The 16,752-nt window shown below is 45.2% G+C and overlaps 1 protein-coding gene across 2 annotated transcripts in view; it reads left to right on the top strand.

Moving 5' to 3' along the window:
• The window catches only part of SLC39A9 (solute carrier family 39 member 9), a 155,970-nt gene that overhangs the window by 128,048 nt on the left and 11,170 nt on the right, over positions 1 to 16,752 (top strand). For both annotated transcript variants that reach the window (XM_086937040.1, XM_086937041.1), the window contains exon 6: positions 3,850 to 3,984. In XM_086937040.1, the coding sequence (XP_086793166.1) occupies positions 3,850 to 3,984 (135 nt within the window). The remainder of the gene's footprint in view (positions 1 to 3,849; positions 3,985 to 16,752) is intronic.

The following is a 16,752-nucleotide window of genomic DNA, read 5'->3' as shown; positions in this document are numbered from 1 at the left end:
CCTCCTTAGGGACAACCCTACCGCTGACATTTTCACAGTACTAGTTGGCGTTAGAGTTGCAGCTTTGCAAAAGAAACTCCTTGCAAAATAACATATCTGAAGAGACCTACTTGTTACGATACAAAACAAAAAACCTGAAATTTGCCAGTTACTTCACACATCACAGATGACCTCTGTAGTGACGTCAATTATCACGTCACCACCAACATCCATGCTCTCACTGAGACGAGGTCACCACACCCTTTTCTCTAGAGTTCTCTGGGTTCAACCTCTGTCCCCGTCCCGAGCAGTCTCTGTACTCTGGGCCTACACACCAGTCAGTTCCTGCAGTCTCCACTGCTCCAAAAGTCCAGAGCTCACCATTTTTGGTTACCTCGAGCAGACTTGGTGCATCTCTGTAACAGCACCTTCACCTTAGCACCACTTCTCTAGGAACCATCTTGGCAGGACTTATGACCCTGCTTGTTTAATTTGGCGTTTGGCCTTGTTCTGTACTCCGGACTACTTACTCCAAAGTCTGGTGAATGCATCGGTCAGCCACGGCTAGTGCACGACGAGCACAAGGTCTCAAATGTGGCGATCCTCTGTGCTCCGTATAGACCTGCTGACAACTTTAAACAAGGTCAAGGTGCACCACTTTAGGATTTGTAGACACTGATAACTTTTGATGAGATTAACAGCAATAATCACATTAGTTTGTTACTTGTGTTCTTTTAGAGTTCTTTATTGAGTTCAGTTGAGAGTAAAAAAACACACAGGAGCTACAGCCGACGCGTTTCGTCCTCTTGGGACTTCTTCAGGGCACAATAAAGGATGAGTTAATGTCCTAGTATCCTCTCCCGCAGTTATTTGGATTCGTAGAATTGTCTGTGACGAAAATCTGTGCTCAAACAGGCATCCTGTTCAACAGAATAGTTTTCTGTGGAGGAATCTGATCTGACCACGCTGTTCTGGATCTTAGGAGAGATGTATCTATTTGTAGTCTCGTTCTGCAACAGCTCTTTTATAGCGGGATTTCAAAGTTGTACATATGATTCTCATCAAGAAATGGGTGATGGTCCAAGAATAGAGCTGGAACCAGGGTAAAAAAGCATGGAATGTAGATTCTGTCTGACTATCTGTAATTGTTAACTTGTTGTAGAGGGATTGGTTATTGGTCCTCCTGCTTGGACACTCTTGATAAAGTGAGCCAAAGCATCCCCTGGTTCCTAGAGCAGCATGCACTATAACGTCCTCCTCCGTCAGGTAGCAGCTACCTGACGGAGGAGGACGTTATAGTGCACCCATTTCTTGATGAGAATCATATGTACAACTTTGAAATCCCGCTATAAAAGAGCTGTTGCAGAACGAGACTACAAATAGATACATCTCTCCTAAGATCCAGAACAGCGTGGTCAGATCAGATTCCTCCACAGAAAACTATTCTGTTGAACAGGATGCCTGTTTGAGCACAGATTTTCGTCACAGACAATTCTACGAATCCAAATAACTGCGGGAGAGGATACTAGGACATTAACTCATCCTTTATTGTGCCCTGAAGAAGTCCCAAGAGGACGAAACGCGTCGGCTGTAGCTCCTGTGTGTTTTTTTACTCTCAACTGAACTCAATAAAGAACTCTAAAAGAACACAAGTAACAAACTAATGTGATTATTGCTGTTAATCTCATCAAAAGTTATCAGTGTCTACAAATCCTAAAGTGGTGCACCTTGACCTTGTTTAAAGTATACAATAGTTCATGTCTTGAACCAACATTGTAACGGTGGGTGTTTTAGAAGTGTGCACACAGATTTTCCCATATATGATAGTGTGGGTTTAAGCTAATATTGTGAGAATATTTGACCAGGTGCTGTTCGGTTGGGAATCCTCCACCGTTGTCTTTTTTCTAAAGACCTGCTGACAACCTTTGGGTCAGGCCTCCAGCATCTATATATCCGTGTTACGGACACATATAGAAACCAGCCAGTCTTTACTCAGTCAACAGATGTGTAAAATAGCAATCAATTGCGGATTCAGTGATTGATGTATTTATAAACTCATAAAGCGCTCTGCTACTCCAAGGTGTCCATTTGCTTGGTTAATAAGTGTCATAGAGCCCATTTACGTCAGAAGGAGGTGGGTTTTCAGCTGTGAACGAGAGTGATCAGAAATGGAGCCAAGGTTGAGCAGGCGACCATCGCAAAGAGTTGCACCGTTGCGAAAAAGAAAATTCCCGAGAGCATGGCGAATGTAGGGGATGGTCGGAGGAGCAGAGGAGCATCTTGGGGCTGCATTTCATGGTAAAAGAAATAGCTCAAAAACACCAGTGCCTACAATAACAACTATTTGCTTTCTGTTTATTCGCATTGTTACCCGTGAAAAAGAAAATTGATGCATAATGACATAATTATGGGGATTTGGTGTTAAACTAATAAATCACACAAAATTCGCAAAAAACAGGAGATTACGCCAGTGCAACGGAAATTTTACCTGAGCCTACCTGAATGGCCCTAGTTTACAAAAGATTAGTCTGTGACACCCACCAACAAATTTTTATAGCAAAATTATTTTTAAAAAAAGGTTGAAGGCATTCTACCAAACTATTAAAAGATTTAATCCGAGTGTATTTTTAGCTTCACATCAAGTTCAGCATGTTTCATTTATCTTTTGTCATTTCTCTCATTGTTTTCCCCATACATGTTTGAGTTGCTTTTGCCATAAATATTTGCTTTACCTTCATAAACTTATATTAATGTCATGCCTCCATAAGCCTGCCGTTTGTGGTCTATTTGATCTTTTGAGCTCACCAGTCTGTTATCTCACCTCTGTGTATATTTCTTTCACCTCTCCAAAGGACTTGCTCTGTATCGGCCTTTAATGCGGTCACGCCCAGTGTTGGGGCCACCCCTTGTAAGCACGGCCCATGCTTCCTCTTCCTTGATGCTGCAAAGGGCACTAGTGGACATTGCACTGTTGGCAGTAACTGACTTTTGTAATGCAGAAGGTTACAAGCTATGAGACGGTCTAACGTTGGAAAAGTAAAATTCAGGCACCAGCCATAATGTATTAATTATTAGTCACTTGCTAGGGAAACAAGATGCTGTTTGGCAAACTTACTTTAAAAAAACATTTTTGTGTGTGTTTTATCATATTCCCTCCCTGCCCCTTTTGAAATTGTGTTTGAATTTAGTCCTTATGTTCATGGTAATTATTGGACACTTTTTTATAGTGCTTTGATTCAAGGCTTTTCAAGACCCATCTCATGATTTCTTTCAGTAATACAAATTTGGGGGACGCCGCAGGTATTTATTTTATCCAGTTCAGATGATGAAAAGCTGACGCTTCTTCACCACAACCAGATCCACTGAGCTTCAGCTTTGCTAAGCTGGCTCAAGCTTGTGTTGCAACCAGTTGAGAGATGCTGCGTTTGATTTGCAGAATTTATTCTGCTCGGATGCATCTCCGCTCTAGTTCATATGTGGTTGACATGTTTGCAGTATTGACATTCCCATGCAGGCACACTAGGCATATACATGAAAACCAGCCCATTATCCTAAACCTGAAAGTAAGTAGGAATTGTGACGCTTCTAGTGGCAGCTAAGTATAATTTGCAGTGTCAGGCACATTTCAAGTGATTGCTTTGAGGACAGACTGTATTTGTCATATCCTGGCAGGTTTTGGATGGTCATCTTCATCTGGGATGGTTAGGGCACCTGGGCTTCATGCGAGTTTTGGGAGGTTGAATGTGTCTAGCCTCTGGGTTTTATGGTCTACTTTGATGTATATATTTTCTTTAGCACCTTGCATGAAAACCAATAAATTGTAAATATGTTCTTAGTATCAGAGAATTAATATATTGTTTCTGTTTTCAGGCTCCAGCTGCTTTTGGTCTGGTCTCCTTTCTCATGCACGCCGGGCTAGAGCGGAATCGCATCAGGAAGCACCTGCTGGTGTTCGCTTTGGCTGCACCAGCTCTGTCGATGTTAACATACCTTGGCCTAAGCAAGGTAAGGATGGGGTATGAGGTGTGAGCTGGGGAAGAGGCAGGTGTAGGACATGAAGTCTGGCACTCGTCATCAGATTTGGAAAGCAAAGATTCAAAGTTAAAACTGATATGCACAAACAGGTATTTGAACCTGCATTTTCAATGCAATAAGTCTTGCATTTGTGAGAGTTTAAGCTATTGTCATTTACAATGGCAATAGCTCAAACTAAGGGTAAACACAAGACCTATTTCACTTCAAAGAAGTGTCCGCCATGATCCTGGGCTGCTTGATAGTGAAAGCGCGCATGCCGCTCTGCACTTCGTGCCTGCAGTAGGAGAAGCTCATTAAAGAAAATAGTGCTAAATAAGACCTACTGTGTCACAACAGAAGTAAAAGGGCCAGTCGCCATGGGAGGTTACAAATGAAGATAAGGCGGTACTAAGGAGGGATTAAAAAGCCTATTAACTAATCAGAAGCCAGCCTTTACGAAGGACTGACACAAGCCAATGAAAAATAAGGGAGGAGAGTGGGCTTGACTTCAAGTGCATACTCCAATACAGCATGCCTCGCAGAGCAGTGCATGCGCTTCCCATGCTCAACCTAACAAGCATTTGCAATGCAATAGGTCTCGCATTAGGAAAGTGTGAGCTTTTGGTATTGTAAATGACACATTTTTTTAATATGTGTTGGCTTTGAAAATATATAAATTAATAGCATTGTTATTCACAAAGCCAATAGCTTACACTTTCCTAATGCGAGTCCTATTGGCTGTGGCAATGCTTGTTGGTAGCAAGCAAGGACAGTGCTGTTGTGGTGCTGAGTGATGATGTGGTTGGGCTGAGTGATGTGGTGGGTGGTTGGGCTGAGTGATGTGGTGGTATATTAGAGTGATGTAGTGGTGTCCCCGAGTGATGTGGTGGTGTCCCCGAGGGATGTGGTGGTGTCCCCGAGGGATGTGGTGGTGCCCCCCGAGTGATGTGGTGGTGCCCCCCGAGTGATGTGGTGGTGCCCCCCGAGTGATGTGGTGGTGCCCCCGAGTGATGTGGTGGTGCCCCCCGAGTGATGTGGTGGTGCCCCCGAGTGTTGTGGTGGTGCCCCCGAGTGATGTGGTGGTGTGTGATATGGCTGGGTGTGTGCACGCGCATATATCACATGAACTGTATGCTATCCGCAGCCGTTTTGGTAGACTGTTCTTTTCTGCTTACTATAATCTCGCCGGAGCAATGCGCAAGCGCATTGGCTCAGGCAAGACCTGAAAAGGAAGTAAGGCGGCAGAATTTCACTGTAATTCAGGCCAGAACTCCAATGCTAATCCCACTCCTTCCTCTTTTAGTCAAATAACATCTGTAGCAAACACCAGACTCTGAAGTGGCTCCACAGGGGGGAAAAAAGGGTACAGGAGATCGAGACAAACACTCGGCCCGCTGACTTCAGGAGCACAGGCTGGTGGAAGGTGTGCAGCATGGATCTTCAGTATGCAGTAGACTGACTAGTGACCCCGTAATCCAATTTGAAGTCGTACCATTAATCTAAGTATAATTGTGTACAACAGGATACAATGTCTTGTGACTATCGATAGTCTGACTTACCGGGGAATGGAAGCGGAGAGGCCATGAATAGCCTCCAGACAGCCAGGATATAGAGTCTGGGACCTGAAAGCGAGTGTCGACCTCTAGTGGTAGGGACACAGAGAGCCAGGAGGACTTGGAGTACTCGATGTCGAGCAGGAGTTCGTGAATGACCGCATGCTAAGCTCAGTATCTGTGATAGGAAGGGTTAATCTAAGCAGTCATAAACCACCCATGGGAACCCAAGAGGAATGAACAAAAAAATAGGTACAGGGAATGCAAGCGGAGCGAAGCATGCTGCCAGATATGAATCCATCAACTGCGGTTACTAGGCATAGTGTACTGCTGTGGCTGGTGCTTACATTGTCCAGCTCTTACTGACTTGAAAGTGTTGGGAACCTTCTGTAGCCTTCCAGAATATTTTGGCTTTTTCCACGGTGCCCATTAAGTGCTAATCCGGTTTTCCTTTGGTACCATCCTGCTCTGCCACCCCAACCATTACTAAGCTGTCTGTCACAGCCTCCAAGGCCTGCCACAGTAAGCTTGTTTCATGGAGTCTTAGATATGTGACTGTGACACTGTACACGATCCCCGGAGAGCACAAACTCCAGGATTCCTGACATAAAGCTATTCACTCAGAGGAATTTACATTTCACTAGTCCCGCAGTGTGAATACCTATTTCACACAGGTTCTTCTCTGTGAAAAAGTCATACTTTTTCCCCAATAGTTTTTTCTTATGGTCTCTGTTATACGCATCATTAAAGAAAAAATGCCCACAGCAAGCATGCGAGTTTGGGTGAAGTAGTTATTAAATAGCTTTTAACTGCTCCATGCGGTGTTGAAGTAGGAGCTCTCCATTTTCTTGCCTTTTATCTTGCCTCTTATCCAGCCTCCTGCTTGTCCCTAGGGAGATGTGGTCTAACTGTCAAGTTATTGATTGTGTAACCGGTAGACCTGTCTTCTAACTTAGGCTTTGGGAAAACCTACTTCATCTCCCAGCACTTTGACTCTTGTGAACAGAAATTAGGAGCTAAACATTTTGAAATTATTGTACATTTTAAGGTTTTTGCCATTTTTCTTTGCTGGGAGGCATTCCCCTTAGACTGAAGATACTGCTACAAATGTACTGAACTGAAAAGACAGACGTTCGCCTCAGTGACGACAAAAGCATAATTTGACGAGGCATTCTGACATAGCAATTCCTTACTGCTTTGATTTTTCAGTCATTTTGTCCCATCAGTCATCTTGGACCAGTTATAGGTCCACTACAGTACTAGTATCTACCTGTATGTAAAGAAGAGCTTGATGCAAAGCGATGCAGACAAATGAAGCATTGAAATGCATTTGCTCTAACAGTCCCAATGTTTGATCTGCACTTGGAAATGGTAATGCTTGGACTAGTGAGAATGACACTATGAAATGACTCCTTACATGCCCTACCATCATACTGCTAGTGGCAGTGGTCAGTGCTGCTTTGAGGCATCAAAAGTCATTGTGTTTTGTCTTCCTAGAACCATAGACTAAAATAGCCTTTTATAGCATGTAATATGGTGCCCTACGGCATCGTAGACATCCAAGCCCTTTATGTGATCTCGCCCCTGTTTAGTCACATGATCAGCACTTCGCAGTCTTGAGTTGTACACCCTTCAATTAGTAAAAGAAAATCATGCATGCAGTCAACAGAAAATCCCCTAATATCCATTTGGGTCTGTCCGGAATACATTAGGGGAGGGGATAATGTGAGTCCTCACTTGAACCTCTTAATCAGCATTTTGTTGCGGAGTCTGAAACCAGTTCCTGGCCTTCGAGCCAGTAGGTTAATATTTTTAAAACATTTTGCTCTATGCACTGCTAATTCTTTCTCGCTTACAGACTGCGTCCTCTGTTAACTATTTGACTACCCAGAGGATGAAAGGGAAAAGCCACCACAAGATGTGACCAACTTAATGGGAAACTTTCTGTTATACCTATGTGATCTTTCAGAAGATAATGACTGAAGTCACAGGATGCCACTTCATAATCTGTCGGCTCTCTGGAAAGCCCACAACACTCCTGAGTTTTTTGTTTTTTTTATATAGCGCAAACTTGACCCGAAGGTATTAGTTCTTTACATGAGCACCAGTTACATTATACAAGGACACATTTATTTATGGTAGGCACGGGGAGATTATGTGATTTGCCCAGAATCACAAGATTTTGAGTGTCATTCTTGAACTCTGTTCCTCAGATTTGAGATAGACAGCCTTAGCCCTTTCGGACACACCTTCTCTCCTCCATTGTCCATCAGTCTTGTCAGGTTGAGCCACAAGCCTACCATTGGCTGTATGTCCATCCTCTCCTCCAGGCTGAACCGGACCAGGAATTAGGTCAAGGATATGAGAAGATGGACCTGCCTGTTTTTAGGTAGAGCGAAGCGTAGCGAAGGACCTATTGTCGGCGTGTTCTGAGGAATCTGAGACAGCGTTCGGGCACGCGCCTCTGCTGTCTCAGATTCCTCCTCGAGGGCGCGCACGGCGCCGTGCACATCCCCTGCCTGCCATTCACATGCTCTCTCAATCACACACAGGCAAAGTCACGCATGCGCACACACATTCCCACAGGGCACACACTCATCCCCCTTCCCCCCCAGGCATACACACACACAGGCAGGCATGCACGCACACACACACACACGCACGCACCCCTCTCCCCCACCACTCACGGCTCACGCGCACACACACCACACATACACACACACACACACACGTACATTGCCCCCCCGCCCCACTCCCCACTCACCGCATCGGCGCCACCACTTCTGCAGCCATCGCAGGGCTCTCCCTTGGGCATGGGAGCCCAGCGTCAGTACTGCATCTCTGCCAATCACTCCATGGGCGTGGGCTTCCCATGGAAAACGGAAGTCCCGCCCCACGAGAGTCGTAACGCACCCTAACTTCCGGCTGCACATCCCGACATCACCAGTACGCTGCATGCACTTTTCTGAGCAGAATGGGAGCGGATACTACACAGAACAAAGGAAGCGGAAACTGTTTACTAGTGCCTGTGCGTAGCTCGCAGCATGACTCAGGACGTGACTCACACTGTTGCTTTCCTAGCCCGAGAGAAGCAGCAGCAGCAGGGGGCGGGCGTCCACCGGAACCAGTAGGTCACACAGGGTAAGTGCCTACCGATGCCAAGCACTAGATAATGTCCTCATGTGCCTACCGATGCCAAGTGCTGTCTCTAGATAGAGTTCCCGTATGCCCACCGATGCACTGTCTCTGGATTGTGTTCCCTTGTGCCCACAGCTGCCAGCCTCTAGATAGTATTCCTTTGTGCCTACTAATGCAAAGCACTAGCGTTACCTTGTTGGATCTGTTGTGGATTTATATGTATATGCCGATGCGTACGCCCAGACGTTAATACTTTACAGTTGGACCAGTTTCATTGATCTACCTACCTATTCTGTCGCCTGTGGGGGATGGGGGTGTAGTTAGAAGAAACCCATCCTCCTGTCACGGACTGAGGGCGAGTATCTCGAGCCCGGGTTCACTTGGCCTTTAGATGCTACTCAAGCGTTGGAATAGACGCAATCACAGCGCTTTCACTCTCAGCACAGAATGTGTTTCCTGGCCAATGCCAGGGCAGCGTGATAATAATAGGAACGTGACATATCGAGGCGAAGAACCAGGGAACACTGTGTGTACAGACTGTTGTGTGGCTGCGTACCATATTCACAGGCGCACTTGCGCCCCAAAGACCCTACTGTTTCCGCCTTTCCGGCCCCCCAAACGGTGCCTATACTGCCCTAACTCACGCTGCTCGAATTAGACTGGTGAATATGCAGAGTGGATGGTGTTTGTTTACATCAGGTGTTACCTTAACCTCCAGGGATGATATCCGCGACCCTTCGGAGCACGCTGCAGTGTGTGAAACTCAAGCACCAGTGCCCGCAAAGGTGGCAGTAAACTGTAACTTGGATTCTAATGGGGTGTATTCGAACGGGCGGTTGTGGGCATTTTAGCAAAGGAATCCACACCGTGGAACTTTATGTACAGCCGGGTGATACGTCTCCAGATGAGCTCTGTCGGGTGTGCTCCCTGCTCGATGCATTCGATGCCACAGGCAGCTCGGGGCACCCTCAGCTCAGCCTTGCTCTTACGGGCTCTGCACTTGCTGCGCACAACAGTCTCACCCTGGAGCCGAGGGGCCTGAGGCACCGAGTGCCCGCTCATCCTGTCTCTCCCTGGCACTGGGGGCACAGAGTGCCTGCACCATGCCGCCGGCCGGGACCCACGGAGCAGGGAAGCAGTGCACCTTCCTGGACCCACGCGGGCGGTGGGTTTCCGGCCCTGGGCCAGCCCCATGTGGCGCAGCTCGCATTAGCTGCCTGGGAGGAGGAAGACTAGTTTGTTTTCCTCCTGCAGGAGCCGGCGTGAGAGCAGCGCCTCAGCCAGTGCTCGCAGGGGGCCAGAAGTGTGCAGCGGTAGGGGCAGGATCGCGTGCCTGCTTTCAGCTGGAGTTAGTTGGTAAACAGAGGCGTACCCAGAGGGTCCATGGAGGCTAGCTTTTCATATCCCAGAAGATAACGCCCACTTGATGTCCATGATGTTGAAGATGGCACAGCCCCATCTCATGTGAAGTACAGCGCTCCGTTGCTTTGTAGTTAGGATCACGCGGTTCAACTATCAGCGCATACACACGGCACACAGCCAAGCTCTCAAATGTGTGCTTGTTGCCTACGACACACGGAAGAGCAACTTACCTCCATATGTGAATATGACTTGAAATGAGTGGTATCGAAGAAGCCTTTGCAACTGAAAAAAATACTTTTTTTCAGCACCAGGGGAATCCAGGAGTCATTAGGAATCTGAGATAAACAGTTGAGCATGGAACAATGGTCCATGGTTAGGAAATATAATATTTTCATAAAGTCAAATGATTTTTAATCAAACAAGATAAAACCCATACATCATATTGAGGGCCCGTGCAAAAACACTGCGTTCTGTGCTCTCTGATATTTGATACACATGTGTGTAGTCCAGAACAACACAGCCCGTGAGTTCAAATCACCAGTTTACAAGGGGTTGGCGTTTCGATTCCCTTCAATTTATGGGGTCGTTATCAGGACTCCAGCTATTCATTTGAGCCCAAGAGAGAATTTATGTAGAAGTTGAAAATGTTGTATTTCCTAACTAGGGTCCATTGTTTCTTGCTCAACTAAGAGAACAAGCATTTGCAATGCAACGGTCTCGCATTTGCGAGAGTTGGAGCTATTGGCATTGTAAATGACACTGCCTTTTATTCATTTGTTTAGAAAACCTGCAAGCGCGCATAAACACGCACTTTGTATGTATAGTCCTTGCTTACGAGAAGCAAGGCTTGCATTTAAGGAGACTGGCAGCCTTGCTTCTCATAAGCAAGGACTATAAGTACAACATGCTTGTTTAGGCACAGCTTGCAAGTTTTTAAACGCATAAATAAAAGGCATTGTCATTTACAATGCCAATAGCTCAAACTCTCGCAAATGCGAGACCTATTGCATTGCAAATGCTTGTTGACACATACTGTTTCTTCAGAGCGAACGTGGATCAAGAGCTTTACCTCAAAGTGCTCCATCCTTCTTTACGCCTTGCAGTCTTAAATGTCTCACTTACTTGTCCTGGTTCTTGGTGAATGCTATTCTGTTGTTGACTCCAGAGGTTTGACAAAAACAGAGACTTGCCCATATTGAGCCAAATAATTGAATTTCATATTGAGAACCTGCTAGAGAAGAGTCTGGCTTTCTCTCAGCTTATTCTACAACCCAGTCAGTATTCGTGCTTGGCAATGGAGAATATTAAATCTTCTGACCATCTCAACCAGGCCAGAGAGGCCAAGTGTCTAAAAATAAAATAAAAAAACGTTGGTGAATTTTTCTGTTAGAGCTCTTAGCGGGTACAAGCTAAAGCTTAGCTGTTCTTTCCTGGCCCATCATGTTCCTTTTGAGTGTTCAGATTGTGTTTGCAGAACCTCTTTCACTGGAGTACAAGGAGTAGCCTTTTTGCCTTGCTGACGCAGGTTCAAGAGAAATGGCTTTCATGGCTAATGTGACGTGTAGGTGTGCTTCACATGAATAAAGATAAAAACGAACTACTTCTGTCTGTCTGCTCTTCATTGATTAACAGGAGCATTTGGACGGTCTGCTTTGAGCATGATCTCGCAACAATTTACAACATGTGTCTTATTTTTTAGGTTTAGGTAGGCTTAGTCCAAACAGTACTGCACGCCCAATTGCTAGAAGTGAAACATTTAAAACCGTGCCACTGCTGTACCTTCACAGCATCAAATGAAAGGTTCAGTATGTCAGTCCAACCATAACCGGTCTCATCTGCTCACTCAGCTGTGGAAGCTTCATTTCTATTGCCTTAGTTGTCATTTCAATTTTTTTCTGTATCTTAGTTCGTATTCTGATGCATGGATATTAAGTGACTTTAACCAGGCTGTTTCCCCGCTTGTGAATTTGCATGTATGATTTGAGGCAACAACCTCCTAATCTCTTATGGACTTGAGCGTAGTAAACACTCTGGGCTTGGAAAATCTCTCCATTAAACCCTTCTATTTCTCTTCTTCTGCAACATTTTGAAATACTTGTTGGTTCAACAGTCTCTGCAACATGTCCCACTGGAGGCTTTGTGGAAGTTAGCAAAGTGTTTCCTCTTCCCAGTAATTGGCTTTTGGGGAGATATCCGGGATGCTATGTAGTCCTCTGTCACGTGCTTCACAGATATACACTCTGATGGTCAGACTCGTCCAGTTTCTGAGAGGAGCCCCTGGTGTCAGTGAAATGCTCTGTTTATACTAGCAGTCCCTGGAACTCCACATAACCGGTTACTCCAGTCAAACCACATTCCTCCGCTCTCTCTCTGCTGTGCTCTGCTCTGTGAACCTACTGTTGTTCCTGCCTGTTGCAGACTTACTCCTTGGCAGTAGTTCTGAACACTGCGTTGCTCTATGGATGCCACCGACTAACAGCCTCCAATAGCGAGTATGCAGAGCGGCTCGGAGCCTTCTGGATAAGTGTTCACCAGTTTGAACACTTACTGAAACACAGGCAGGATCACACCGGAATAAGCTTTCTGGTGTTAGACTTCGAAGTACGTCTTGTCACTGCAATGCACCATAAGAGCTGATGCTGGGAGCACTGCAGCTCAGTTGGCTCCATTCCATATTTTTTGAAAGGCTTTTTATTAAATCATTTTTTTACTCTGGAGTTTGCTGAATTTTTTTCCTTCATTCAAAACTAGCCTGATTGTATGTACTATTGTCTTATTGCTAAATTATGTGCTTCATGTGAATCGTTTTAACAATGTAGTCTAAGATACCCATTGTACAATATCCTCTGACATAGCAACTTCTTGAAAGGCTTGGAGGCCATCCCTCCTAAGGTTGATGAGCTCCAAAATATAAGCTGTCTTCTCTGCTTCCTTCTCCAAGCTTCATTTGATGCCAATACCGGGTAAAAGGTTTTCCCAAAAATCAACAGTACATTATATTATACCAGCCAGGGCTGTAATCGTGCTCTTTTTATTATGTACACATGTGTTTTCTCATAAAAAATTTACATTACAAAGGTAATAGCAGTAGGAGCAACATTCCTACCTAAAATGTGTACGCCCCACATTAGACTATTTGCTGAAAAACCCTGTTCAACTGGGAAGCATTTGTTTTCAGTAACACACCTTTTCCTTCAGATTCCAAGAATATCTAGAGCTGATTATTCTGCTGCTGTCAGTACGAGTTCACTGCAGAACCATCTGCATTGCATGCAGCAGTCCAGGTGCACACATTCATCTGTGGACACTGCATTTTATGTATAGTAATAAGACTCAGGAGGTACTTACAGGGTGTCAGCCATCTGATGATAATGCCTAGCCCTCACTCTGTGCGAGACACAGTCATCCTGTCCAAATTCTCTCCACTGCCTCTGGTGGGGTTTGCCACAGTGTCAAGCCCTGCATTTTCTATGTAAGGCACTGTTGCAATATGAGGTTAACAAGTCAGGCTCATTTTTCCAATGACTATTGTGGTTGAGCTCCTCTCTCTCACTGTTTAGGTGAGCGGGAGTGCACCACGTTGTTTATTTAACAGTGTATAATGGCCCTTATGAACTGTTAACTATGTAAGTGCATTACATTGAACAACAAATTGTAAGTATACTTTGAACAAGCCACAAGAACATATGCTTATGCCAATGGTTTGACATAGCTTGGTAGGTACAATTCACTGAACCAGTCAAAATGTGAGCAGTTTAACAAACAGTGGTATGGTATAATTCAATATTCCAATACATGTATGTTTGGTTAAGAGCAGTTGATTGAGCGTGAAAGGAGAGAAAAAGCTGTAACATTGGAGAGGTCTTGTATTTGAGAGGCCAGATGGCATTGCAGTGCAGCTCTTGGCTGAAGCACCATTAAACACAACTTCAGGGGACTAGGATGGGTGCAGACAGCAGGTTGCAATGCATTTCCACTATCTGAAGGATAGTCGCTGTAAAGGAGAGAAACCGAATAAAAAAGCAAAATGGAAAATGATTAAGAACCGAACTCTTGATGACCTCATGTCACTGGTGTGCAACACAGGCAGCTCCTAATATCGGCCAAAGCCAAGTACGGTACAGGCAGCACTAACGGAAGCAAAATGCATTTAAAAACAATCAAGCACTGCATCATCCCACTGCCGGAGACTCCATTCCCTATTCAACTGAAGAGTGTGGGGGCCATCCAGCATTACAGCAACAGTACAAAGCCTGCTTTATCTCATTTGCCTCTCTATAACCTCTTCCTGAGAATCCCGCAGTGGTCATGCTTTAAAGCTCTAGCTCATGCCGGTTTCGCTGACCTATTTGGAAGTTGATATCTTGCTCTCGACCATTGTCAATGTTTCCCCACCCAAGGCATCTTTTCAGAAGACAAGACAGATCCTCCCAATTCTAAAGAAACTCCCACTAGACAGTAATTACTTTGCCAACCTTAAACATCGTAGGCAATGCCCTCTTGACTGCACATGAAGATGACCTCTGTCTCCTGATAGTTGCTGGACCTCTCCGCTGCCTTCAACACAGTTGACTATCCCATCCTCATATGCACCTTTGAGTCTCAAATGGGGTTCACCAACAGTGTCCTTCCCTGAGTCTCCGATTACCTTTCTTTTTATCACTAGTTTCTTCGCATAGGCACCTCCAGATCCCAAAAGTTCCCCATCACTTACCAAGTTCCTCAGGGTTCCATCCTGTCTGCTGTCCTCTTTAACGTCCACATGGAGCCACTTCATGCTCCACACACAGATGAAATAAAAAATGAATGAAATGAAAATGAGTTTTGTAAAGCGCAGAATAGCTGCCCGGAGGCGTCCCAGCGCTGAAAGCTAACAAGTGTTTCCCGTAGGGCAGAATGCAGGAGGAACAAACTATTTGTTAAACAGGAAAGTTTTTTAATTTTTCCTAAAAGAGGTGAGGTCTGAGTTGATAACAGCATTAAGATTCACGAGTATGCTGATTCACTACTCTACTTGAAAGTCTCCTTTGCTTCAGACATTCAACACCTCCAATGCCTGCACATCATCCACACCCGTATGTCTAGAGTCTACCTGAAGCTCAACCCAACCAAAATAGAATTCCTGTTCTCTGGCAAGAATAACAAACAAACCGTACAAACCATGCTCCATGTAATGAGTATTGATGGCTTCGAACCCTGACTTTTACTGAATGGCAGATCATTTGGATCCACTCTAGACACCATCCTCATGGAACACAATGCCTATAAAACAGTAAGCCTGGTTTCAGCTCTCAAGTGCCTTCAGAACTGCTCTTCAAGCCCTCATACTTTAACATCTAGATGGCGGAAACTGCCTGCTCGATGGCCTCATAGACTCCACTCTCGACCCCATTTATCCAGGACCTAAAATATAATTACCTCCATTTTGATAGTACTCTGTTGGCTCCTCTTGCAGGCCCGCACCATCTTCAAAATGAGCTGTTTCATTTACAAATCCATCACTACCAGCATGCCGACTTATCTTGCAGACAAGCTCCCCACCAGTGTTGGTTCTCAGGACACGTGAAGCCAGGCCTAAGAAGTGTAAAAAAATAATAATAATTTAAAACGCGGAAGCAGGACTTTTCAATCCTTGCTCTTAGGTTCTCAAACACCCCCAGCATCCATAAGGACTGCCACAAAGCAGCTTCAGTTTATGAAACCGTTGAAAATGCACCTCCTTGAAGAACACTATATCACAATGTATTAACAGTCCATAATCTAGCTACTTCTATCACTCAACTTTATGCTCTACTGCGCTCCCCTACACTTCCCCCTCGCCGCCATCACCCCCCCCCCCCCCTCCCCCTTCCCGGTGTTTGCATACAGACCTTTACTGCTGTTAGCAGATATTGAACAGGTCTGCCTGCCTGCGTCTCTCCTTTCATCCCGCCCTCCCTCGATACTAAACTCTGTTGGGTTCTGATCTCTGCTGGGAGCGAGTTCCCTAGGAAAGCGGCAGCCCCTGAGAAGGCTTGGTTCTGGGTGTGCATCGTTTTGAAACCAGGATATTCTAGCAGAAAGCGGTCTTTACTCTTGAGGCTTCTCTTGCCACCAGAGATTTGAGGAGGTTGGAGAAGTAGTTGGGTAAATTAAGATGCACTGTCTTGTAGGCTAGATGTCCTAGTTCGCACTTTATTCTTCCCTAATGGGGAGCCAGTAGATTCAAAGAGATTTGGTAACATGACAATAGTTTCTAGAGAAGGAACCACTGCTTTGGAGGGTTGAGTATTGTCTAGTTGCAATATGGTTATGGTGTAGGCTGCAGATAGCAGGAGTTCTCCAGCATTGTATCTTTCATATATTCTCATGCCTAAATCCTTCTGCATCACCGGGCTGGGAATCTAAGGTCATTTTAAATAGCAGTAAACTGTGTTAAAATGCCTTAATCCTCAACAGTAGTGTGTGCGTAGAAGCACATCAACCTCATTTGAGACCACCTGAACTTCAGTCAATGAGGTGGAAGTGCTGAGCTCTCCTACTTTCCAGGGAGGCCACCATAGCTCTATTTTCTACCACATGTTGTGTGAGGAAGTCATGGAGAAGAGCTGTGCTCTAATCTGTGCTTGACCTTAGACTGGTTGCTTTTTCAGCCTTGACTTTGTCCTTCCCGGACACCAACCAGACCTGTTTTTAGATTTCAGTGTGAGTTGTATTTGGAGGATTT

The sequence above is a fragment of the Lissotriton vulgaris genome, chromosome 9 (genome assembly GCF_964263255.1).
Source record: "Lissotriton vulgaris chromosome 9, aLisVul1.2, whole genome shotgun sequence".
Lineage (NCBI taxonomy): Eukaryota > Metazoa > Chordata > Amphibia > Caudata > Salamandridae > Lissotriton > Lissotriton vulgaris.
Note: the sequence above shows the minus strand (reverse complement) of the source record. Positions and strands in the feature narration are given on the sequence as shown.